General features: G+C 49.1%; 4 protein-coding genes across 5 annotated transcripts; 2 read left to right on the top strand and 2 right to left on the bottom strand.

Annotated features, from left to right (window-relative positions):
• Positions 1 to 1,453: 1,453 nt before the first annotated feature.
• On the top strand, positions 1,454 to 10,502 carry LOC120452277. Its single transcript, XM_039636408.2, has 6 exons — positions 1,454 to 1,748; positions 1,812 to 1,938; positions 5,800 to 6,189; positions 6,245 to 6,972; positions 7,034 to 7,309; positions 7,373 to 10,502. Exons 1-6 carry the CDS (start codon positions 1,454 to 1,456, stop codon positions 10,429 to 10,431), a joined length of 4,875 nt encoding a protein of 1,624 aa, XP_039492342.1. The 3' UTR covers positions 10,432 to 10,502.
• Positions 10,503 to 10,652: 150 nt separating this feature from the next.
• LOC120452278 (solute carrier family 25 member 44) lies at positions 10,653 to 13,382 on the bottom strand. The gene is made up of 4 exons (XM_039636409.2): positions 13,261 to 13,382; positions 11,935 to 12,880; positions 11,749 to 11,876; positions 10,653 to 11,559 (listed from the first exon to the last, which is right to left on the bottom strand). Exons 2-4 carry the CDS (start codon positions 12,632 to 12,634, stop codon positions 11,368 to 11,370), a joined length of 1,020 nt encoding a protein of 339 aa, XP_039492343.1. The 5' UTR covers positions 12,635 to 12,880; positions 13,261 to 13,382; the 3' UTR covers positions 10,653 to 11,367.
• Positions 13,383 to 15,262: 1,880 nt separating this feature from the next.
• LOC120453069 (ETV5-related protein Ets96B) lies at positions 15,263 to 24,557 on the top strand. 2 transcript variants are annotated; one of them, XM_039637594.1, is made up of 7 exons: positions 15,263 to 15,283; positions 19,866 to 20,349; positions 20,446 to 20,616; positions 21,423 to 21,555; positions 21,732 to 21,778; positions 23,296 to 23,983; positions 24,046 to 24,557. In XM_039637594.1, exons 1-7 carry the CDS (start codon positions 15,266 to 15,268, stop codon positions 24,431 to 24,433), a joined length of 1,929 nt encoding a protein of 642 aa, XP_039493528.1. In that variant the 5' UTR covers positions 15,263 to 15,265; the 3' UTR covers positions 24,434 to 24,557. The 2 variants fall into 2 exon arrangements, with proteins under 2 accessions (XP_039493528.1, XP_039493527.1); XM_039637593.1 differs by lacking the exon at positions 15,263 to 15,283 and having other exon boundaries at positions 19,675 to 20,349.
• Positions 15,373 to 16,816, bottom strand: LOC120453070. The gene is made up of 2 exons (XM_039637596.1): positions 16,747 to 16,816; positions 15,373 to 16,694 (listed from the first exon to the last, which is right to left on the bottom strand). Exons 1-2 carry the CDS (start codon positions 16,814 to 16,816, stop codon positions 15,373 to 15,375), a joined length of 1,392 nt encoding a protein of 463 aa, XP_039493530.1.
• Positions 24,558 to 24,789: the final 232 nt, after the last annotated feature.

Below are 24,789 nucleotides of genomic sequence, written 5' to 3'. Positions count from 1 at the left end.
AGCGTTACAGCCAAGTTCCAAGTTACAGCGAAAAGTCGGTGGTCTGTAAAATTTCACTAGGCCCGCGATTTCCTGGCGGCTATTATTATATGATATTATATATATGTATGTAGGTGGCTTTTGGAGCTGAAGACCCTTGAACGAGGAAGCGAAAAACGGCCTTATGCAAGCCCAAAGTCTTCAGACTAATTGCATAATTTTTCATGTGCCAGTGCGCATATATTTTTCACAAAATTATGAGGGATGTAAGATCCCAATAAAATCTACTTTTATTCAAAGCTATCAAGTATTGCAGATCCATATCTGTGCACTTTTGGTAGCAAGTAGTCTAGAGTTTATTGGGCACCATCCCACTGCTTCAAAAACACCTCCATGTGGTCAGTGCACTAAAAATTAAAAAATGGTTGGACAGTGCCTAAATTGTAGGCAGTGAGCAGTTACCGGCCATAAAATATTTATTGCAAAGACCACTGGCAATCTAGACGCCTGTTATGCGCTCATTGAGGCATATAAAGCATTCCGCATTGCATCCAAAAAATAAAAAAAAAGGCTGAAAATAAAAACCAGCATAGAAATAGCATAAAAATCATAAATAGAGTAATTAACTCTCTTAATGCGATATTTACAAAAAATGCACAGAACTTGAAGCTATCCATGGCCTTTACTTGTTTTAAAACACAGCTGTTAAGAATACTGTATAAAATAACTTTAAAACCCAATAAACTCAATCAACTGGCGTATTTAAATAACAATCATCTCGAAAATCACTCGTCCAAAACAAAACAAAATAAATGCATTAAGCAAAACTGCAGAAAAAGTGAACTGCAACAAAGAGCGCAGGAAAAGAGAATAATAATATGGTTGGGCGATAATAAGTTGCAGTTGAAGTGCATTACTCATTATTGTAATTAGCTGTTCGCAGCTTAAAAAGTCAAAATTAAATAATAGCAATTATTTACAACTTTTTTGATGTTACAAGTGGTTGCCATTGCTGATGTAATCGCTCCACTGGAATCGCAAAAGAAGCAATTATGCATTGATATTGATATTGGCTACCCAAAAGCCACGTAACTTTATTGATAATTATGCCTAATTCCCTCCTTATCGAGCTTGAGTGGTTTTTGTTGCAACTTTTTAGCCAAGGGGCAGATTATACAATTTGTGGTTTTGGGGACTTCATCTATTAGTAACCATTTAACTCATTTGGCTCAGTCAAAACAACTTCATAATAATAGTAAGCGATTAGGAATTGTGATTTCTAAAAAAGTTGCTCCTTCAAGGCACTAATTTCGATAGGTATTACTTACATACTCCTTAGTTTTTAATAATTTGAAAAATAGTACAAGGAATGAGACCCTCCTCCCAATGAGATTCCTCCTTGAAGATTCCTTGGGCAACCTTTTCGCCCACTGAACTTGACAGCGAATAAACCATTGCAGAAGTCGCCGCTGGAATGTTGCAGCCATCACTTCTGGTGGCGCTGCTGCTCCTGCTGTTGCACTTGGAGCATGCCAGTGGCAAGCCGCCCACCAAGGAGCTGCCCCGTCCGCTGAGTCCGCTGCCGGACCAGGAGAGCGAGGAGCAGCTGCAGCCGGAACTGGAGGCGAAGGCGACATACCAGAGCACGCGGAATGGACGCTCGCGACGTCCCACTTTGATGGATGTGGCCTTGCAGCAGAGTGTGCGCCAGGGTCTGGATGCCATGACCGAGCTGTATGGTCGGATTCAGCCGGAGATGCTGCGCACTGGTGGGTACTTCTTCTCTAGTGCGACTTTTCCCTAACCTTGAATCAAATTCTCGAATTCTGAAGGACAAACCCTGCAGGACAACCATCCGGCCGCGATGCTGTCCCGCTTCAATGCCCCCACCACGGACTCGGAGCGCCGGGAGATGGCCGCCTATGCCACCATCGCCGCAGCCAAGGCCTTTCGCAAAAAGTAAGTTCCAAGGACTTCTGGGTGGGCATGGATATGCATGTGGGTGTGGGTGTTGGTGCGAATGTGAATGTGGGTTGGATACGTGGATTGTGGCGGGTCATAAGTTCATCAGCCGCAAATATGTGGCTATGACATATGAAAAAAGTTATTGGCCAGCGAAATGCGCATGATTAAAAATCAAAGTGGACTCCGAGGGTGGCTCAAGTAGTTCGGAGCTTTAAAGTCAACTTGTTTTTCTCACTATTAATAATTATAAAAATTAAAAAACTACGTTGCTTACTCATCTAGTTTTCTTTTGAAGCACGAAGCAATTAAGTATTAGTTTTACTTAAGAACATTTCATAAATGTTACTTATGCAAGCCATCTACTTAAGCATGTAAGTTAAAAAAACTTATTTAATTTCTTAAAAAACGAGCCACTGATGAAGGCGAAGCAATGAATTACACATCTTATTCTTTGAATGTACATAGCTATCATCAAATTATTATTGACTATTGATGGATGAATAAGAAGAGTGATTCGTCGAAAAAGACTCTACCAACCTTTCTAACAAAAAAAGCACACCTCGCCCCCCGCCCCCGATCAATTGAGTGGGCATGGTCGCTCTCGAGTTTGTGACCGCCGGCAATCTAATGCAAAAATAGCCACAACTTTGTGTGCAACAAAAAAAATTGGTGGAGAAGACAAAAGGCAGAAAAGTAAGCAATATTATTGAGTTGAGGACCCCCCGCCCCGCCGCCCGAGTGCCCCTGCCCCTGCACCCCCTCCGTGCCCACAATTACCACCGGCAACTTTCTCGCTTGATTAACGAGTTCTACGGCATCCATGGCAGCAGCCTCACAGCTAATGAGTTGGAGCTGGGAGCTCGGTGCTGGGAATCCGAATGGCCTGGAAGTTGGCTGAAGTGGAAGTGGGCACCCCGATGCCGTCCAGTGGCCCCCGTGCAAATACCGAATCGTAGCCAAAAGCGATGGGAGTCCAACTGCGATTGCTCATGACTAAGAGTCAACTTTCACTTTGACATTGAAATGCCGCATAATTGGCAGACAAGAGCAAGACACCAAAGCCGTATCCAATTTTAATTCCGATCCAAAATCAAAGCCCAATGCCCATACTCGGCTGCATTAACTGCAGAGTGAAAAAAATCATTCGTTAATTTAACACACCTTAAATATTAAATTCATATTAAAAGGAAATAAGAAAGATCCTTAAAATCTCTCAGTTTAATCTCTTACCAAAGTGTCTAAAACAGAATTGTGATATAATTTGCAGCATACTTTCAGACAGCTTTCTATGCGATTTCTTTGATTTGACTAAGAAGAAGTTTTTTTCCCCTGTGTATTCATTCTTCGAAAGGGGTTTCAAGGGGTTAGGGGTTGGGTGTGTGTAAATAAAGGCGGTCCGGGTTAAACGACCTCTTTGGCCGGTCAGCGGAAATGGCAGACTCCAACTACATTTCCATCTCCGTTTCCAACGCCAACGATTGCTTGCAGTTTTTCCAGTTTTTCCGCTGACAGCATTTTCACTTTTCACAAACCGTGAAAACCCATGCGATTTTCCACACACACTCAGACGAACTGGGAAAAGCGCTTTGGGTTGAGAACTTTCACCTGGGGGCAGCCGAAAAGGCAATCTACTCAGGTGATTTCGACTCAGGTGCAATGAGCTCTGACCGCGTCGAATGCAAAGCCCGAAATGTGCCCGAAATCGCATTTATGTAATTGCAATCAATGGAGCGACAAGGCGACACGACACGAGACGACATCTTCTCCAGAAACAGACAATTGCCAGACAAAAGATGCTGATGATGCTGATGATGGCCATTAATGGAAAATGCCTTTTGCTCCACTGCGATGTGTCCACAATCAAATTACGAAATGGCCAACATGTTTGGCTCGGTTCGGTTTAATTAAATATCAACAAATACTCATGTATCGTCCATCGACAGTCGACAGTCTGAAAATGATGATCGTTGCCGAGATGGGGCTCGTTAATGGTGCCAAAAGCAGCATTTAGCCAAATTAGAAGCCAAAGAAAGCGACAGCGTTAGAAAAATATCACACACACTGCACATATGTATGTACATATGTACATACATGGCATACATGGCGTATACACATAACCGAATGGCACATCTGGGTAGCTTCAGATTTGGCATTCGCAATTTGATTACATCAATACAACAATACTCAAATACTCAAATACTCCAATACAGAAATACACAAAGAAAAAACAGGGAAAGGCAAAGCTTAAGCTGCTGCGACGGCAACTGCGACTGCGACGTCGACTGAGGCAGCGGCGGTACAACTGATACGCTGGCGATGAAAAGAGAAAAAAAACAAAAAAAGACCCATAACTGAAACACAAACAACAGGCGACTTTCGTTTTCTACCATCCAATTCGGCCTCAAGCTGCACGAAGATATACGAAAGTTTAAGTTTTTTATTGTGTATTGTGCTTTTTTGCTGCTCTTTCACGGGGGGCAATGAACTCCGCAGCGAGCAACAAAAACAAGAAAAATAATAAAATCCAACGTTGCGGCTGCGCTTTGCGTCCAGATTGCGTATACGCCGCGTGAACTCAAGGCAAAGGGCGCTTGCACCTTTAATGGGCAACTTTTCCACGAATAAAACCAGGCTTAATGCGAGCAATGTGCAGAGCCAATGACAAGCGAACAATGCGCATTAAAAGCCTGGGAAAATGTATAATTTTCCACTTTCACCTGCTGACAAGCGGGAAAACTGGAATAACGTGCCGAAACGATTATACACTTGCGCATCCATCCCCTTGGCGATCATCGCAAATGGCATTCAATCATGGCTAATTATCGCGGCTGTTCGTGTGCAGAAAAGTGAAAACTCCAAGAAGATTGATCGGAATATCGCAGGAAATTTATGGCAGGCAGGAAGTCGAAAGAAAGTAGAAGCGGCACGTTTTCAGCTAAGATCCATTGGGAGGAAGCCCAGAAACAGGCGCTTTTAACTTTATATTACAAAAATGCCAGTATTCAATTCATTCCATTCAATTCAAAGACTACTGATCTAATATATTTACTACAAATAGTAGAGTGCATGGAGGTGCTTCTTTGAAACTTGAAGAAATCAAAGTATCTTTGTAGCTAAGCTTGTAGTTTAATTTGTATTACTTGTAAAGAACTTAAAACAAAAATTAAGTACTACATGAACTAAACTCTGAGTACTTATTCATTTAATTACAACTTCACAATTACAATGATCTGAAGTACTGAAGTAGAATAGTTTTAGAATGAAGATTTTTTTTAGAAAAGTTCCTTTCTGTAGATGCCATTAAGTTAGTCACACTTTAAACAGTTAAACCAGTGAATCATAAGATAGTGTTGCTATATCACCAACTTTTGCTCAGCGATCAACACACATTATACCCATAAAAACGCAGTGCGAGTGTGTTTCATGAGCCAGTGATTATACCCCTCGGCATGGAAACAAAATGAAAATTGACAAAAAAAGAGTTGCTAATAAACGCGGCAAATGGAAAGCAAAAGCGGTTAAATTAAAGCCAGCGGCTGCTCACCGATTTCTTGTGCGTTTTTCCAACGCCAGTGGGCTTATAATTCGCTGGTGGATCCCAGCAGCTCCAACTGCTCCAACCGCCGAGTGGCGAACTCGTTTCCACCAACCACCATCCAACATCCAACATCGCGAAGTCGAGCGTTTTATAAATAGAAGCCAGCGGCTCGAGCAGTCGGCACTCGATCGAGAAATTTGAGCGCAGCCATGTCGTGTGCTCCTCACCTGGTGGCGGGATGATGGTGCCGGGCGCTCCTGGCACCGTCATCCCACTGAACCCACTGCATCACTCGCCTCGATCTCTTTCATCGACAGCTTCCAGCACATCGATGAGCTGGCCCGCCAGTCGCACACGCAGCGCATCTCTTTGCGTCGCACCGCCTTGGAGGGTTTGTGTCCGCCGCGGGATCCGCCGCCCTGCATGCCCGCCGCGGAGCGGTACCGCACCCACGACGGCACCTGCAACAACAAGCGGCGACCGCGCTGGGGCGCCGCCCAGATGCCCTTCAATCGCTTCCTGCCGCCGGAGTACGGCGATGGCGTGGACACGGTCCGGAGTTCCGCCGACGGCAGCACCTTGTCCTCGTCGCGTTTCGTCAGCCTTCTGGTGCACGGAGCGCGGGAGGGCGAGGCACCGCTCACCCTGATGATCGCCCAGTGGGGTCAGATGCTCGACCACGACATGACCTCCACGGCTCAGCCGCGGTAAGTGGTAGCTATGATATCATATGGATATTCGTTATATTCTCTTTAACGACAGTTCCATCAATGGTTCCATACCCAGCTGCTGTGGCGGCAAGGACTTCCATCCCGCCTGCTTTCCCATCAAGGTGCCACTCGACGATCCCTGGCTGGCGCCGCTCAAGGTGCGCTGCCTGGAGTTCCTGCGCTCGGCTCCTGCCCAGCGACGCGACTGTGTGCTCTCCTGGCGGGAGCAGACCAACCAGGTGACCTCCTACATCGACGCCTCGCCCATTTACTCGAACAGCGCCAAGTCCTCCGATAATGCCCGAGTATTCCGCCACGGCCTGCTCGTCTATGGACGCGGTGATCCCGCCGAGGATGTGTGCCAACGCGGCGCCATTGCCACCAAGTGCATACGATCCGGCGACGGACGCAGTGGTGAGCAGCCGGGTTTGCTGGCCATGCATCATGTCTGGGTGGGCGAACACAATCGCATTGCGATGGAGTTGAGCGAGTTGAATCCACACTGGAGTGATGAGAAGGTGTACCAGGAGACGCGCAGGATTGTGGGCGCCATGTTTCAGCACATCACCTACCGGGAGTTCCTGCCCGTCATTCTGGGCAGGGAGGTGGTGAAGCTCTTCGATCTGGAGCTGATGCCCTCGGGCTACTACGAGCGCTATAGTTCAAAGGTCAATCCCACGGTGGCCAATGCCTTTGCAGCCGCCGCCTTCCGTTTTGGCCACTCGCTCGTCCAGAACTCCTACACCCGCTGCGATCGCCATCACAATGTGATTAATAACAGTGAGTTGGATTAAGCCACTTAAGATCTAAATCTTTATAAACTTGAGATATCTTCCTGCAGATGTCAGCCTGCATGAGGAGTTCCAGCGCGGTGACATCGGCTCGGCGGGTTCACTGCATCGTCTGCTGCGCGGCTTGGCCTCACAAAGAGCTCTGAAGAGGGATGAGTTCATCACGCCCGAACTGACCAATCACCTGTTCCAGACACCCGGCTTTCCCTTCGGCTTGGACCTGGCCGCCATCAACATCCAGCGGGGCAGGGATCATGGCATTGCTCCGTACAGCGCTTGGCGAGTGCCCTGTGGTCTCAGTCCCATCCTCAGTTGGGATGACTTCGGTGGGTTGTGACCCCCAGTTCATCCATAATGTGCTCACCTGTATTGTACCGTATCCATTGCAGCCAACGTCGTGGGTCCGGAGTCCGCCAAGCGCATTGGCCACGCCTACCGCAGCGTCCACGACATCGATCTGTTTGTGGGCGGAATCGCGGAGCGTCCGGTGGTTGGTGGCCTGGTGGGTCCCACCTTCGCCTGCATCATTGCCCAGCAGTTCAGCAACTCGAGGCGGGGCGATCGCTTCTGGTACGAGAATGGTGGCTTCGAGAGCTCCTTCACGCCCGCCCAACTGCACTCCGTGCGCCGCGTGTCCTTGGCCCAAGTTCTCTGCCGCACGGTGGGCGGTGGCACGCTCCAGCCCCACATCTTCATTCCCGCGGAGTTCGAGGACAATGAGCGACAGACCTGCGGTACGGGCAGCCTCAGTCCCATCGATCTGAGTCCGTGGCTGGAGCAGGATCCCTTCCACAATCAGCAGGTGCCCGACCAGGTCTTCACCATTGGGCAACCGGAGCTGGGCTCGGTGCAGGTCATCAAGGAGGACAAGGCGGGCTTCTCCAACCGGGTGAAGCCCATCAAGCCGCAGGTGGAGGTCAGTCCCTCCTCAGTCAGCGGCTTCCATCGACCCACCCACAACGCGAACCTGACAACCAAAGTTAGTGACAAACTCGACCTGAGACGCAAGACGGTGACCAAAAAGATCAGTAACAGTAGCAACAATCGACAGACCACTAGGAAACCCGTGGGAGGAGTCAACAACAAGCTGGACAAGTCGCCCAAGATCACCCTGAACATCAAGAGCGTAAATGTGAGGAGGCCAGAGGGATCGGGACCCAGAAGAAGGGTGATCATCAACAATGTGCCCGTAGAGCTGCGAAGTTCGGGTGGCAATGCTACGGCAGAGGAGTTAGAACCAGGACAGTTGACAGACGAAGACGAGTTTCAGGAGGACGCAGACCAAGAGGTGGACATTGAGGAAGTGGTGGAAGTGAGGGCTAACAAGGATGAGCCAACAAAACTGACCAAGACGGACCTAAGCCAGAACAGAAACGACTCAAGGACAGCGGGAACAGATCAGACTGACAAGGATACTTCCAGCGAAGCCAAGGGAAAGTCCACTGATCCTGAACCGAAGAAAACTGAAAGACGTGACGCCAGAAAGTTGGAACCTCATCCAGCGGCAAAGACTCCTGACCAGACAGCAGACTCTAGACTATTGCACCTCCAACGCAACCGCACCACTACCACAAGGGACTTCCAAGCCAGCTCCACGGTGAGTTTGGAACGCTCCACGCGACAAACCAAAGCTCCAAAGGTTAGTAAGCCCACCAAGAGGGCCGTGGAACTGAGACAGTACCAGAACAGACCACTCTACGAGCGACCCCAGAAGGTGGTGGTCAACGGACCGAACGCCGACCAGTACGAGATCGAGATCAACATACGACAGACGAACAAGAATCCCTCATCCCGACCTTCCACTCCTGACTACGCGGAATACACGACTGTGAACAAACCGTACTACAACACGAACTACGCACCGCACTACATGGACTACGCCAGCACCACGCCCATTCCGCTGCCCAGCTATGGGTACCATCAGCCGCTTGCGGAGATCGGCAGCCAGGGAGTGAGGACCAAGCCACCGACCATTATTTATCTGAACGACAACGACGACCGACGGACGACAACTCGGGCACCGAACATCTTCCAGAACTTTCTGACCTTCGCCACCAACAGCTTCAATCCCTTGGGCATCCGCCGACCCATGCCCACGACGCCATCTCCGATCTCGCAGAGCCACAAGGAGCCGGCACAGTTCGAAAACAATGTGGTTCACAGTCCGATCAGTAACTCCCACATACTGACCGGAGGTTCCTCCGCCTCCTACTCACCGCGACCGCCTTCGGTGCACTCGTATCCGGTGGCCACCAGCACGCAGATTGGCTCCAATTCCGGTTCGGGATTCCTGCACGCTTCCAGCAGCGCCGTGAGTGCGGGCCACTTTGGCAGCATCTCCGGAGTGGCCACTGCCAATGGAGCGGACAGCACGTTCAGCTTCAACATACGACCACGTCCCAGTCCGGAGTTGGGTCCAGTTGTGAGCTCCTATCCAAGACCGGTTTCCAGTCAGGCTGGAGGTTCCTCCTACCGACCCGACTACGCTCCTGCCCAGAGCGAACTGTACTATGACAGAGAACTCATCGCTGACCGAAATCCCAGTCCGTTTTCCGGCTCCAGCTCCGCGCACAGACCACATCAACAGACATTTTACGGACGGACACCAGAACTCAAGGAGGTGGGCAACAACAGCAACGAACTGACCCAAACGGAGCACAAACTGTACCTACAGGACTACGACTATGTCAGCAGAACGCTATCCAACCTGACCACGGACGAAAGTAACCAGCCAGATGACGACACCGATTACGCATACGACGAGGACCTGCCCAGCAACGATCTGGACAAGACGGAGAACCGAAAGGAGACGGAACCAAACGAATTGACCACCAAGAAGTTCGACATAGACGGCTACATGCGACCACAACTGATGCGAGACGCGACCCACAACTCGACCGACTACAATGTGACCTCACTGGACGACAACTACGTTATGCCCATGCTGGAGAACAGGACGCGGACGAGCTACGTGACCGAGGTGCCCAAGCCCATGCTGTCCACCTCCAGCCGGAGTGTGACCAACAGCAAGGTCACCATCTTTCCGGACAGCCTAGGCAAGCAGTTGACCAACGACATCCTTGCGGACGAGACGACGGACGACTACGTGGACGCCAATGGCCAGACAGAAGCGCGACTTAAAGCCCAAAAGCTCAAGCAACTGGCCAGCGTGGCATTCGCACCAATTACCGTGCTGACCAAGCCGGACAGACCGGACAACTGGGTGATCTACAACAAGGCCAGCGAGGAGCCACCGCTGCCACAGCCGCCATCCGTCAACATGGATGTGGCGCCCACCGGAGAGGTGCCCACTCCGATCAAGAACTTCAACAATGCCTGGCTAAAGCAGGATCTAAAGGCACGGCCGGAGGCAACACCAACCAGTTTGGAGCACAGATCGGAAAAGGCGGAGGAGGTGACCACGGTGGCAGCAGCGGACAGTATCTAGAAATGCCAAATTAGCCCTAGATTGCTTATTTATTTATTTATACTTCAAAGGCAAGAATTCAATCCAACCAACTGTCAATTGTGGTGTCTTATTTGTAATATATGATGGGGAAGATCTGATAAATGCAGGCTACTCTGATACCCTGGATATATGACTATGCCATATATTCTTAGTGCTCCTGAAGATCGTCAGCGATTTGGTATTCAACAGTGCCAAAAATGTGACAATTCTTGGTTTGTACTTTATTATAATGCAGACTAAAACTAGTTTATCCACTCAGAGAACACACACACACACGAATTCTTAGCTAAGTTAGTGCCTCCCGACCTCTGGGGAGGGGCGACCCTGTTTCGATATTAATTTCTAATTCGGCATGTCCAGTTTCCAGTTTGTGGTATTTTGTTTTGGCGCAAACATTGCTGTGCTTAGTTGTGTAAAAGTAATTGGGCTACCAATGTATAATCAACAGTATTATCCAACATCATCATCAATTACGTACAAGTACAAGTACAAGTATAGTTAGGTAGGTAGGTGTATAATAAATTATGCTTGTCACCGATCGGCCTCTTCGCGTGTTAGGTATAAAACGACTAAGTATAACAATAATAATAATGTACACTTTAAGCTACAACACTTTGGGGTATTTGCATATTGAATTGCGTTACTTGAACATCCTAGCCGCAAGCATGTTGCAACGTTCTACTAAACTACTACATCCTCGATGCGTCCGCCATCAGTGATTTATAATTCGCTATCGTTGGCAATTCATTCAATTCAACTAATTAACCTGTGCTCCTCTGCTGTCCATCCATTATCTAGCTCTTGTTATTTACAATCGGGGGCGAATCTCCATCTCCTCTGGTTCTGGTGGTTCTCAGTACGTCGCGTAAATGCAGTTTTGAGTTGGTTTCAGTTTGGCTGGGGATTGTGCGTTCTTCACCAGCGGATCTGGTGCTTGTACTGCTCGTCCACCGCAATGCGCTTGATGGTCTCGTAACCTAGAATAATGCTGAATGAGAAGGCTGCCGACTGCACCAGGCGGGCGGACAGTCCCTTGAAGAAGCAGTTCAGTTTCTCCTCCTGCCACAGCTCCCGGAAGGCGACGCTCATCGAGTCCAAGCGATGGACCTGCGAAGACACGGCGTAATAAAGATTACGTATGAGTGACGAGCATTTTCAATTCTTAAGATAAGAATGTCTGAAGTTCAGGCGCACACAACGGAAAATTACGTCATGTTCAATTAAAAATGCAATAAAGGATTTACAATCATATAAACTAAACAGATTTTAAGCATGAAATAGTTGCAGAAAACTAACCTGCAGACGGGCACGCACTATATCTAATGGATTGGTTAGTATTGTCGTTGTGAAGCCACCTAAGCTGCCGGCCACGCACTGGATAAACAGATGGGACACCCAAACGGGGCAGATGCGGAACAGTTCGTCTGCGAATAGAGTCCGAAATTAGTATAATCTAATCTCGCTTACAAGCGGAAGACTTACCCTGATAGAGGTGATAGAAGGCCCACCACATGGCCGAATTAGGTACGTAGGCCATCAGGCTGGCGGTGTAGCCACGGTAGAAGCCCCGGAAGCCATCGCGTCGCATTATCTCCCTGCCAATGTCCATCGAAATGTGGAGGCGACTGCGACCGGGCCACGACTTAATGCCCAGCGGATTGATATCGGCCTTGGAACCGGCATGGGCCGACATACCCAGCACCATGGCGTGCTGCGATATCACGTCGAAAGGAACTATGATGGTCTGGCCCACCAGCGAGGCGCAACCACCGCCGGCGAGGGCCTTCATTCGATGCCCAGCACCCAGATCGTTGAGCACATGACGCACGCCCTCGTAGGTGCTTATGTAAAAGACGCCGGACACTATTTGCACGGAGGAGATCCAGAAACCTCTATACAGACCGGGCACGCCCTCCGATCGGTAGATCTTCATGGCGCAATCCACCATGCCCTTGTAGACATCGCTCTTGTGCTGCACCTGCAACTGCGTCTTGATCACGGTGAGCGGGAACAGGCAGCAGCGCACCGAGAACGAGCTGAGCATGGAGAGCGGAAAGAACTTGGTCTTGTTCATCATGTCCCATTCGATGGTGCGTATGTACGGTGCACCCTCGGCTGCTCCACCCACTCCGGTGGGCGCCACCGCCAGGCGGGCTGCGGTGCTACTGCTGCTTTCCGTCATCGCTGCTACCGGTCGACGGTGTTGCGGCTGCGGCTCCAACGGCTCCAGGTGGACTCAGTGCGTCCGCAAAGGATTGTTCGCATGCGTGGAGGCGTCAAGGCGTCAAGGCGATGGGGGCTTCCTTCACAGCCGGATGTGCTGCTGCTGTTGTCTCTGGAGGCATTCGACCTGCATGACTCTGGATCAGTTCCTTTGTGTGCTGCGCCTATTGTTGCCGTGTATTACCATATGCATACATATATATATCTGGGGAAACACAAAACAGCATCTTCTTAGCCCATTGACGCAACTCGGACGCATACGCACGAAAATCATTCCCAAGGTCGTGCGACAGATGCGGATTTCGTTGGTCCGCCCGCGACCTTTGCTCCTACGCTCAATGCCAAGGAAATCCAAGGAAATCGGCGGCTATCTAATCTATATATATCTCTTGGCGCCTCCGCTGATTCGGAGTTGTTATTATATAATGCGCAGACACCTGACTGAGTGGCCACCACCCCCCTCGCCCAGCGAAAAGCACACGGACGTAAACAAAGTCAACGCGCGGAGTCTGGACGGGATTTCCGCATCTGCTGCATTGTGCGAGGCAGTTGTGTGGTGTTCCGGCTGCTTACTTGGTCACTTACCTACGCCACTGTGTCTGTTTGGATATTTGCCTTGTGCATATCACATAATAAATCTGATGAGAATGAAAAAAATGTTTTAAGAGAGATTTTTGGGTGTGCCAGTGTGGCCAGAGGAATCGGAGGGAATGCACTTGAATAAGCCAAGAGTTGAGGTGTAGAACTTCGATTAGTGCATAGCTCAGACACAAACCGGAAATCAAAAACATTGGTTTTGGTTTCCAATCAGAACATTACAATTATTTAATATTAGAATATTTTTTAAATTAATTAACATCTTTATTTAATATTATTCAGGAACAGGTCAATTAAAGCCTTTAACCTAAATGTTGTCTTAAGTAAATAATCTCTTAATTATAAAATATAATTTGTTTTCATCTTAATATATAGGAATAGGTCAAATTTCGAGTAGTGAGGTTTCAGGTAAATAATATATTCATACTATCATCTTAGAAGCAGCCCAAAATGTCTTCTTTTGAGCCTGCGAATTGGGATAGCCCCCTGTAATCTCCGGGCGAGACGATTACGGTGGGCAGTTAGTCGATCGTTGTATCTGCTTGAGAAGAACGAGATTTGTTCTTCAACAAGGCTCAGGTTTAAATCATTGTGAAGCGTTTGGCCGCTAACGAACCAGTCACAGCCAGTGATTTGTCTTAATGTTTTGTTCTGGACGGTTTGGAATCGTTTTCGGTGGGACGCAGCCGCCACTCCCCAAATTTGGATGCCGTATCTCCAAGTAGGTGCGATAATTTGCTGATAAATCTGACGCTTGCATCTTAAAGGTAGTTTGCTTTTCTTATTTAGCATCCAGAATAGTTGGTTACGCTTTAGGTTGCACATTTTGACGACTCTGGCAATATGATCTCGGAAGGTTAGGCGTTTGTCCAGTGTGAGGCCTAGGTATTTCGCCTTAGTTGCTTGCTCTATGTCCACATTATTAATGTGTACCGCAGGAGTTGTTTTACGGCGTAACGTAAAGCAAACGTTTACGCATTTGCTTTCGTTAATTTTGATGTTGTTCGCCATGGCCCATTTCTCGAATTCGTTGAGATAAGTTTGCAGCATTTGTGACGACTCGGTCTCACTGTTCGAGGAGCTGAGAAAGCAGACGTCGTCAGCGAAGCTGGCCAGCAGCATTTTGCTGTTGTCATTGGTCATTTCATAATAGCTTGGCTTGGGGATGTCTGCTGTATAGATGGAGTAAAGTATCGGTCCTAAGACGCTTCCTTGAGGTACGCCAGCTGCAATGGCAACATTTACAGAGGTTGCGTCTCTGGACTGGACGCAAAACTCTCTGTTTGTGAGAAATAATATATGAATTAAGCAAATTTGCGTTTTCATTTGTTTAGGTATCATTTTAGGCCTATTGAATTTGTTTAAACTTTTAGAGTGAAACCGTTTAAGCACTTGATTAATTTTAAACTTTATTATTTGTATATTATATTTAAGACCCAATGAATATATTGAATAAAGAACTGGCTTTCTCATTCCAAAATGCTTTTTTTGACTATATGTTACCGCAGATATACAATATTTTATTTCCAGCCTTATTTCCATATCTTGCTTAAATCGCTTTATTCAAATTTGAAAACTAACCACCAAAGAACTTTCGAATCTGAAGACCTTTTAACATTTTCTCCTAATTACCGCCCACGCAGTCCACCCATTGGCCTTTCCCCTTTGTGGCAAGCCAACCAATCGGCGGGCAGAGGAGGCGTGACGCGGCTGCGCAGTGCATCCTGGCCAGCTTCCAGGAGCAACAACCCCCGAAAGGTGACTCCGGCCGCAGTGGATGGCATCCTGGCCAGGTGCCCTCGACCAGTCACAACGGAAACTCGAGACGAACTGCACGAAGGCAACGGAATGCGCGCTGATCATCGCCGTCAAGTGAAAGCCATCAAGCTCTGAATAATTGAGGATTATTGATGTGCAGCAGCCAGGTGAAATCCTATTAGTGAAAAGCCAACAAGTTCAAGAGTGCATCCGGACCACCGATCGATCGAACGAAATGGATACGGCCAAGTTGGTAAGATTCGCTTAAAGCATTTATTTCAACCGCATCGGACGTACACACATAAATAGGGCTTAAACTAGGAGTCCTTGGAGGTGGTGGTCTTAGCCATAGCTCAAAGTGTAGCCCATGTTCTCCATGAGGGTCTCCTTGATGGCCGGCTGGAGTGCCCGCTGCATGTAGGTGGTCAGCAGGCCGCGGACGCCCATGGAGAAGAGCTTCTCCAGCTCGTGGGACATGGCCTCGCCCACCAGCTCCTCACGATCGCCGCTGGGACTGGAGCCACTGCCGCTGAATATGTCTGCAAAGGCTCTGGCATCCGGCTCCACCAGCTGCTGCAGCTGCTCGTCCTCGAAGTGCAGCACATCCTCGCCGAAGTTCACCTGGTCCTCAAAGTTCTCATTCGCATAGCGCCGCCGGCGTCTCCTCCGCTTTTTGCTGAACTGCCGCCGGTAGAAGTTGTCCCCGTTCACATCGATGAACTCACCCGAGTCCTGCGCCTGGCTATCGCTGCCCAGCTCCAGGCTGTGCTCCTTAGTTCTTTGGGGCACCCGAACCTGGCGGATGTCGTAGCCCGCCTGCTGATGATACTTGCCCCACCTCTGTGGCCTCTTGCTGCCCAGAATCACATGCGGTTCGCCCAGCTCCACTTCCGGCGCACTGCCGAATCTCCGCTTGGAGTTCTGACGCAGCCGTATCCCAGTGGGTCCCTGGCATCCGTGGGCAAACACGGATATGAAGCCGGGCTCTGCGAAATGGGAATCCGTGCGCACCGAGGCGGCGCCCAATCTGCGGGACTGCTCGTAGTTGGAGGAGTGTCCCGATCCCAGTGGAACCGTACGAAACTCGATGCCCGCGTGTCGCAGTCTCAAGATCATGTGGCACTTGCCGCCCATCGGCTGCATGACCACCTTGCCACTGAGAGTGAGATCCGGAAAGATGAGGCGGGTGTCCAGCGTGGAGTTCTCCGTGCTGAACTTGCACTTGTCGATCTCCACCCAACGGTTGGCTGCCTTCGCCGGCGGCACTCGCACCTTCAGATCCTCCACATCCACGCGGGAAATGGTCAGTTTGTGGGGCTGCCTGTGCTGCTGGCTCTGCTGGTTCACCGCCAGCAAATCCTCCAGCTCCAGAGCACTGCTCGAGTCGGAGAAGGGATGGGCTTGTCCATTGCGGCGCAGCAGCTTGGCGTGATAGCCACGTCCGCTGCTGTAGGCACCCACATTGTAGAAGTCGTCCTCCGGATCGCTGTGCTGGCCGTAGAAGCTGTGGTACAACTGGTAGGGACTCTGCGGTGGCGGCTCCCACATGGCTCGCGATGCGGAGGAGGCTTTGGTCTGGACACTGCGTCGTCGCATGTGCTCCAGCGCGTTCTCCAGCCGGTTGGAGCAGCGGTGTGGCAACTGATACGGCTGACAGAGGGTCACTGTGGAGTATGGGTTAGCAGAGTTGGCTACGATGCAGTGGAGGTCACTTACCCTGCAGCAGAGAGCACATGGCCAGCAGAAGGTGCAGCCAATTGAAATCCCGGCTCACGTATCCCGACATGGCGGTATTGCCAACATGGAGCGGTGGTCACTCAATTCACTCAGGCTATAAGTACTTCGCTTGTTTCGAGATATAGTATCTTCAGAATCACGTACTTCACAAATCTGTTAATTCTCACGGGTTTTTAAACGTTGCATACACTAGATCACAAGATTTGTATGTTCGAATGGATTTCTTTAGAAGTTTTGTTGATTATAATCCAGTTCGTTAGTAGAAATTAAACACTTTCAAGTTCGTAAGGTAGACTACTTTATATGTGGTTTCTTAGCACCACAGCAATCTCTTGAGTTATCTTTGAGAAAAATCCTTCAGTTAGCCCAGAAAACACCTCCGAACTCGCCCGCAGCTGAACCGAAAATGCGACTCCCAAGCGGAGCGAGAAACTGGCTCGGTCGCGCTTCCATTGCCACAAAACCCAAAAAAGACACCCACCAGAAGACGCAGAAGAGAAGCCATCGCCATCGCCATCGCCATCGTGATGGTGACGACCGCGTCACTGCCTCATCATGTGCAGTGAAAGTGTTTTCCACGATGGATCCAGAGACGTAGCTACAAGAGTGACAGAGATTCGGAGTCCGAATCAGCCAAGTGAAGCTACACACACAAAGAGAGAAACAAAAGAAAAAAGACGCCAGCTAAAACAATTTGGAAAAAGAAAAGCATTGTCTTCTGTGGGCTCCATGGGTCTCAGTCCACCCACCGCCCCCTTGGGCGACTGCAAACTAGATCAGCACACATGCCCGCATGGTATACCTTGTGTATAATAGCAAACCATACCATACCATACTACTATACCATACCATACTATACCATACTATATCATACCGAAAGGTAAACACACGACTGGAGTTTCGTAATGTCAGTTGCGGGCGCGCATGCGTCGTAATCTCTATGGAGATGTATGGTGTGTGCTCCATTGTTCGCCAGGGTTCAAAGTTGATCAATCCGTCGGATGAGTCAGTCACCCAGCGCCGCAGTTTGTTTTCCCAATTGCACTTGTAATTGCCACCAATTGCGCATACCAATTAGGGCCTAATAGGGCTCATAAGGTACTGCAGGGTATTTGCCCTTTGATGATCGCTAGATAGTTTAATTCCCATTAAAACAGCATTTTAATTGAATATGGAAATGTAAAATAATTTATTAAAAATATGGAATTTTCTATTACTAGAGTGGAAATTTGTAGGAACCTTTCTTTGGAATAAGTATCTTATTATTATTATTATACTTACTCGATTGATACTTCATTTAAACTTGATAAGCTTTTATGATATTTGATATATGTGATTTAGAGAATTCGTACATTTGCGATATAGAGTATTCATCAGTCGTGGCAACCCATCCAAAAAAGTGGTTCCCTGTTGCACCTGCGCACGTGTGGCAGGTGACATCGCTTCGCTGGCTGCCGATGTGTTTCTTTCTTTTTGTTAATTTTGTTGCCGCTTGCACACGACAGTTACACTAAATAACTGCTGTAATTTGATTTGACAAATTGTTTGCTTGCACTTAACGAACGCGATTCAGCGACACATTTTGCAATTTATCAAAAATTTGAGCGCGCAAAAAGCGGAAGAGCACTGCCTTGTGGATTGCCAAATCCGTGATCTCCAGTTGCACGTATCATGGCGTGGATTTACATAACTCCCTCTTTTAGGGGGGAGAAAGTCAAGCATTCTGCATTTCTTCTATGGCCCAAAGCTGAAGAAAAGGGACGGTGCCGCTTTCTGCGTTTCCAGCTGAGGTTTTTCTCCAACTTCTTCAAACCAACTGGAGGTTGGTAAGGTGTATTGCCAAGAGAGCTGAACCAAACCGGCAGTGATTACGGGCACGTAATTAAGGGTAACCATCTCGCAATGGTTCTCGAATGCGACGGAGCACATCCAGATGCACATTTGCTGCTCCAGTTTGCAAATGTCAGGCAAGGGACTCGAAATGGGGCCACAACTGGATGCACTTCGTCATGGCGGCCCAAACGAGTGGGTTCCGTAAGCAAACAATGGTTGGGGATGCCTTAGAGAAAAACCATTGTCTTGCTTTCTTGAATGGATGTTCAATTGGTTTTGGGTGTTTAAAGTAATCAACTGGTGATTGGCCTACATTGCAAAGTAGGTTGGGAAATCGATGGGTGTTGGAATTGGTTTGGATTTTAATGTCATATATTACTCAGGTTCTTGTAAAAGTTAAGTTCGATAAGGGATAGGTATTTTGTTATAACAGATAACTAATATTTTCCTTTAAATCAAGATGACTTCTTTATAGAAGTACCATTAAGGTATTAGTAGGCAACTATTTACTAGTAATATTAAAGAAATCGCAGTAGTTCTATCCCCTGTTTCATGTGCTGGTGGCCAGTTTGTGAATGAGTTTCCCCCAGTGAAAAGTGAAATCCCGGCCGGCCGTAATGAGCTCCACGATGAGCAGGGTGATATGATAACCCGGAGAGAGCGAGAGTGCGACCATAGACAAAGGTTAACCTCCTCGGTGTGAGCAGTGAGCAGTGAGCAGCTCATTAAATGGACAAGTGTCAATAAACCGCAGTTGGAGTTGCCCCGAGATGCCCCACGTAGCTATGCCCAAACCCTATCCACATATCACACCACTACCCACTACTCACTAGTGCTTCCAGTGGTTGTAGTAAGTTGTCCGACACAATGGCTCATTACTTAATGGCCAAGAACACGGGAGAACTCGCACCCGGCCAATTGACACCAGGCAGTTGGAAAAGCAAAAGCAAAAGCAACAGCAAAAGGGAAAACAGGGGCTAGAGAAGCTGTTAAACTAATTGCCACAACTTCCACTTGACTATGTCAATGTGACGAGTTGCCCATTGTCTCTGCAACCTGTTAACGGCGGGTGGCCAACCACCCACGCAGCAGGTGGCTTTAAAGTTCCGATGGCTTAAAGTCCCAAGAAATCCTCCCAAAAAGGAACTGACAAATTGAGCACTAATTTGGCCAAGACGAAAACGAAAGACCCACACTGCGCCGAAAAAGCAGCCAGACTCATGACAATTTCCTGGCGCGCCTTGTCTCATTTCCTTATTCCGCAGAGCGACTACGGCGAGGCCAAGACGCACCTGGAGCAGCTGCAGCAGACGCTCACGCACCTGGAACACCCGCACCACCACGCACACCATCCCCACCATCCCCATCACCATCTGGGGCTCTACCATGGCGCCCTGCCCAACACATCGACCATAACCACCGACTCGGTGGTTTCCTGTGTCAGCTCCACACTGCCGGCGGTGGCCAAGGCCATTTCCGCATCCTCCACCTGCGATGGCCTGCAGTCGGAGCGCAAGAAGTGCCCCACCAGCGATCTGGACTCAGCTGCTCATGGTCATGGGCATGGCCTAATGGAGGCCATCTGCGCGGGCCAGAAGACGTCACCTATTCCACCGCCGCCACCACCTTGCTGCTTGACCCTGGGCGAAGGCTCCTCCTCGCCGAATCCCATCGCCACGGTCGCCCTGATGAACGCCTCCTCCTCCGGAGCCACCAGCGCGGGTGGAGCAAGTGCCTCTCTCTGCAATGGTACGTACTACTTAGTATAAGAGTTTGAGAAAATCCAGTTAATGTTAGCAACTTACGAACATATCAAACTTCTCTTTCAATCCTTCCACCCTGCAGATCTCACACGGGAGTCCTCGTGGTATGCCCACCATCATCATCACCACCATCACCATCACCACCAGCTGCCCGACGAGCTGGTCATGTATGCCACGCCCACTCCCACGCCGGCAATCGGCAAATTCGGACTGGACACCTCCACCGAGGGTTACTTGAACGCAAGGTACAATGGTAAGCGTCCTCGTCCACGTCCACTGTCAAGTCCGGATGCAGCCTGCTCCTGCCCCTGCCCCTGCCCCCACCCTTGTCCCTGATCCACCACCCACTCCGACCCACTGCGACCCACTGTATCCACTTTCTGTTTGCCTTTGCTATTTACACGTTCGCTTGTTTATTAATTTTCCATTATGAGTTTCGAGCAGTGAGTGGGGGGCAGTATGGCAAATGGTATCCTGGTACCGTGGGTGTGGGCTTGGGATTCCGGGCTGCTCTGCCATTTGCCGCCCGAGGGCTTTTTGCTGCAGCTTAGATTGTTATTTTTAAGTTTTTTATTAAGAAAACATCGCCGAAGTTTGACGCGTGCCGAGGTCCAAAGAAGATAAATATGTTTTAGGAGTTTAGGAAAATCAAACTGGAAACTGAAGTCAAAAGGGCCAAGTTAATCGTTTAAACTGAATGGAGAATTGGCTTACACTATATACTATATGTTTGCTTGTAGTAATAATCTTTCAAGTTAATGCCTCTGTAAGCTTTAAGACCTTTTGAGTTATCTAGTCCTGAATTTTTGGCTGGCACTCGATTATGGCCAAGTCAAGTGCATGTGACAAGCTCGATTTGTGGCCTCAAAGGCATCCCATTGCGAGCGTTAATACGAAATATTATCTAACAAAAGTCAAGTGGAGTCGAGGCCACCTTATTTGACTCTGAGATGTGACTGAGGTGGCTTCTTCTCCAGATATTTATGAGTGAAATAAGTAAAAAGTAACCTGGTCTTGTTCTCTATTTTCGTATCCTTCGCATCCATCGGGCATCTGCAGTGAATGTCAAAGGCGTGCGGCATGATAGAACATCGAGTTTCTTTGACATACCCGCTGTGACGCACCCGCACTCGCATCCGCACCCACATCCGCATCCGCACTCGCATCCGCATCCGCACCCGTACTGCTACAGGTAAGCAGCATTGAGCTTCACGCTGACAAGACAAGTCACCTTTAAGTCAATCCACGGAGTCGCTTGCTCCTCGAATTATCCGCTTTCTTTATATATATAGTAATATAGATATAGATATATAATATATATACATATATATATAGATTTAAAATATTTTTGATTTATGCTCTGTACAGATTTCCATCATCGCCACCCGCGGGCATTGTGAAAAAGAGCGACGAAGGTAAGTCCCTGAAAATTGATAAAAATGAATGGAAAATGATTAAAGCCATGCGTTCGCTTCGCGTTGCGTTGCCTCATCATTTATTCAAATTATTGTGCGCGATATGCATACCTATCAGTGGGTAATTCCATTTGCTGCCATCTTCTTCTAGTGGCTTTCAATATTCTTTTTCAAATAAAATGCAAGAAATCGCGCGCATAATTTACAATAACAATATCGCCGGTGTTACTAACCGCTAATCCAATTGGCGGCGGCACAAGCGTGCAATTCAATTTCGAGCGCCAGCTCTACTACTACATAGTTCGCCTCCGGTGGGCGTGGTGGTGGGCGTGGGCGTGATGGGCGGAGGGGGGCGTGGTCGCCGCCCACCGAACAAACAGCTCAATCACGGGGCCGCCGTTGAGTGGTTCGTGTTAGCTACACCACCCAGCACCCAGCACCCAAACACCCCAGTCACTCATCCTTCCGCTTACACTTAGAAAAAAAGTTAATTTGTATGTTGAAAAGTTTCTTATTTCAAGCAGCATCATTTGAAGTAGTATTTAGGTTATTAGAAAGGTGCATAAGAAACTGAGGAAGCCTTTAGCATTCCTTTCTCTTAACTTAAAAGTTATACATTTCCTGATTGATGTTTCTTGAGTTATAAGTTCCTAGAATAGTTTGTACTTCCTTAAGGATCCTAGCTGTGCATAAGGCTGCATATGGTTGTAGAAATGAGTATGGTATTTTTCCGAGTGTAATGCATTGTCCCACCCACTCCAATCCACCCGGATACCATCGTCCTTGGGCGGCAGGGCCAACAGGTCTTCGTTTTCCATCAGCGGCTCGCTTGTTGTTATCGGCAATGATGTTTTTACTTGTCGACACTTGCTCATGGATTATGCAGAGGTATCTCCTGAATTTTTAATGCGCCCAGCGTCGAGTCGCGATGGGCATGGGGTGCTGGAGTGGATGTGGGATGTTGTTCGCAGCCGGGAGTTGTGGAGTGGCTGCCTAATGAAAAGGGCAAACTCGGGTGCTGGTGCTTTCAACTGGGTGGAATGGCATGGAGTGGCAGGGAGTGGGTTGGTTTGCCCCCGCTAAATTGCAGCATATTGAGCAGTTTGCAGCGACTACGGGGAGTGGGTTGCTTAAATAATTAATGGCTGCTAAATACCCTGGCCATTTAGGAAAGCCAAACAAAGCGAAACAATGTGAACGAGTTTTCAGTGGCAGTCGAGAAGGTGGAATGCTCTTCAATGGGCTGGGATAAGGATTCAATGATTCAATGTAGCATAATTATGCTATATGGCAAAGAGACACCCTATCTATGATATCATAACTGCCAATTGTTTTCTATGGATTACAACAGAACCTGAGAGCTAGACTTGGTGTTGCCCATACTACCCTGCGTGCGCGAGGGTATCCGGCATGCCCATGTAATTAGCACCCATTCCCCTGACACCGGCACATTGCTCAAATGTGCATGAAAGCGGCTTTCACTGCTGAACTCCTCTTTTTGCAATCCTTTTTTCCAGAAGCAACCTCGGCGGCCGTCTACTGCAGCGACGTGTCCTCCGGCCAGCACTTTCCGCACCACACGAAGATCGAGCACGCGGACTCCACCACAACGGCGGCACAGCAGCAACAACAGCAGCAGCAGCACCAGCACCAGCAGCAGCAACAGCAGCAGCAACAGCAGCAGCAGCAACAGCAGCAGCAACAACTGCAGCAAGCTGCTGCACTGCATCCGCACCACCACCATGCCCACCATGGCCACCATGGCCACCAGCAGGCGGAGCAGCAGGCTCTCACCCACTTGACGCCACTCCATGCCGCATCCGCTTTCAAATTTAGCCACACAGCGGTCATATCCAGCTCGGCGGTATATGCCACGCCCTCGCACTACGCCCACCAGCAGCAGACGCAGTCGCAGTCCGTGTACAGGGACCACCTCTCGCCCACCACCTTGGCGGCGGTCAGCGATGCGGATCTGAAGTACGACAGCGGTCCCTACAACGCGGCCATCTCATCCACCTATCCCTCCGCGCTGCGACCCAATGTGGTGGACTCCACCACGTCCAGCGATGCGGAACTGCGGCTGGATCAGTTCTACGCCAGCAATGGCATCTCCACCAGCAGCAACGGCCAGGCTATCAGCCAGCGCCGGGGTTCGCTGCAGCTCTGGCAGTTCCTGGTGGCCCTGCTGGATGAGCCCACAACCAGGTGAGTCTAATTAAGCGACACCAAGCCCCTCAAGCTTTAATCCTCGATGGTGCCTCTTTCAGTGCCAGTTGCATCGCCTGGACCGGCCGCGGCATGGAGTTCAAGCTGATCGAACCGGAGGAGGTGGCCCGCCGCTGGGGTCTCCAGAAGAACCGGCCCGCCATGAACTACGACAAGTTGTCCCGCAGTCTGCGCTACTACTACGAGAAGGGCATCATGCAGAAGGTGAACGGAGAGCGCTACGTCTATCGCTTCGTCTGCGATCCGGATGCACTGTTCAACATGGCCTACGGCCACCTGACCACCGCTTCCGGCGGCAAGGGTGACCAGCAGCACCAGTTGACGCTCTCGCTGGCCAAGACACCTCCGACCTCCGGCGACTCCCAGACGCAATCGCCACGCGTGGCCAAGTCGGAGTATTACGATGCCGCCGCATTGCATAAATACTAACCACCATATAGTCGCCACATGTGGGCGGAGCGTTCGAATGCGGCCGCGTGGGCGTGGCCGTGTCCCATGTACATTGTGTAATCTAGTTGCGTGTGGGGTTGCGGATTTGAAATGAAGGTTTCGTTATGATGAGCTGCGCTGGAAATAACTGGGAAATAGCTGGGAATAGCTTAGAGGGGCACGAGAGCTGTTTGTCGTTACTATCGGGGTCACCATCTCCTAAAAAACGGCGGAGTCACACATGCAAGATGGTTTCATCATTTTAATTCTGTTTAATTATCAAGTTATATAAAGTTGTTCAACGTTTTTATTCACCGTGCCCCTCTCTAGACTATCATACATCGAGTTATTGATTC

The sequence above is a fragment of the Drosophila santomea genome, chromosome 3R (assembly GCF_016746245.2).
Source record: "Drosophila santomea strain STO CAGO 1482 chromosome 3R, Prin_Dsan_1.1, whole genome shotgun sequence".
NCBI classification, from domain to species: Eukaryota; Metazoa; Arthropoda; class Insecta; order Diptera; family Drosophilidae; genus Drosophila; species Drosophila santomea.
Note: the sequence above shows the minus strand (reverse complement) of the source record. Positions and strands in the feature narration are given on the sequence as shown.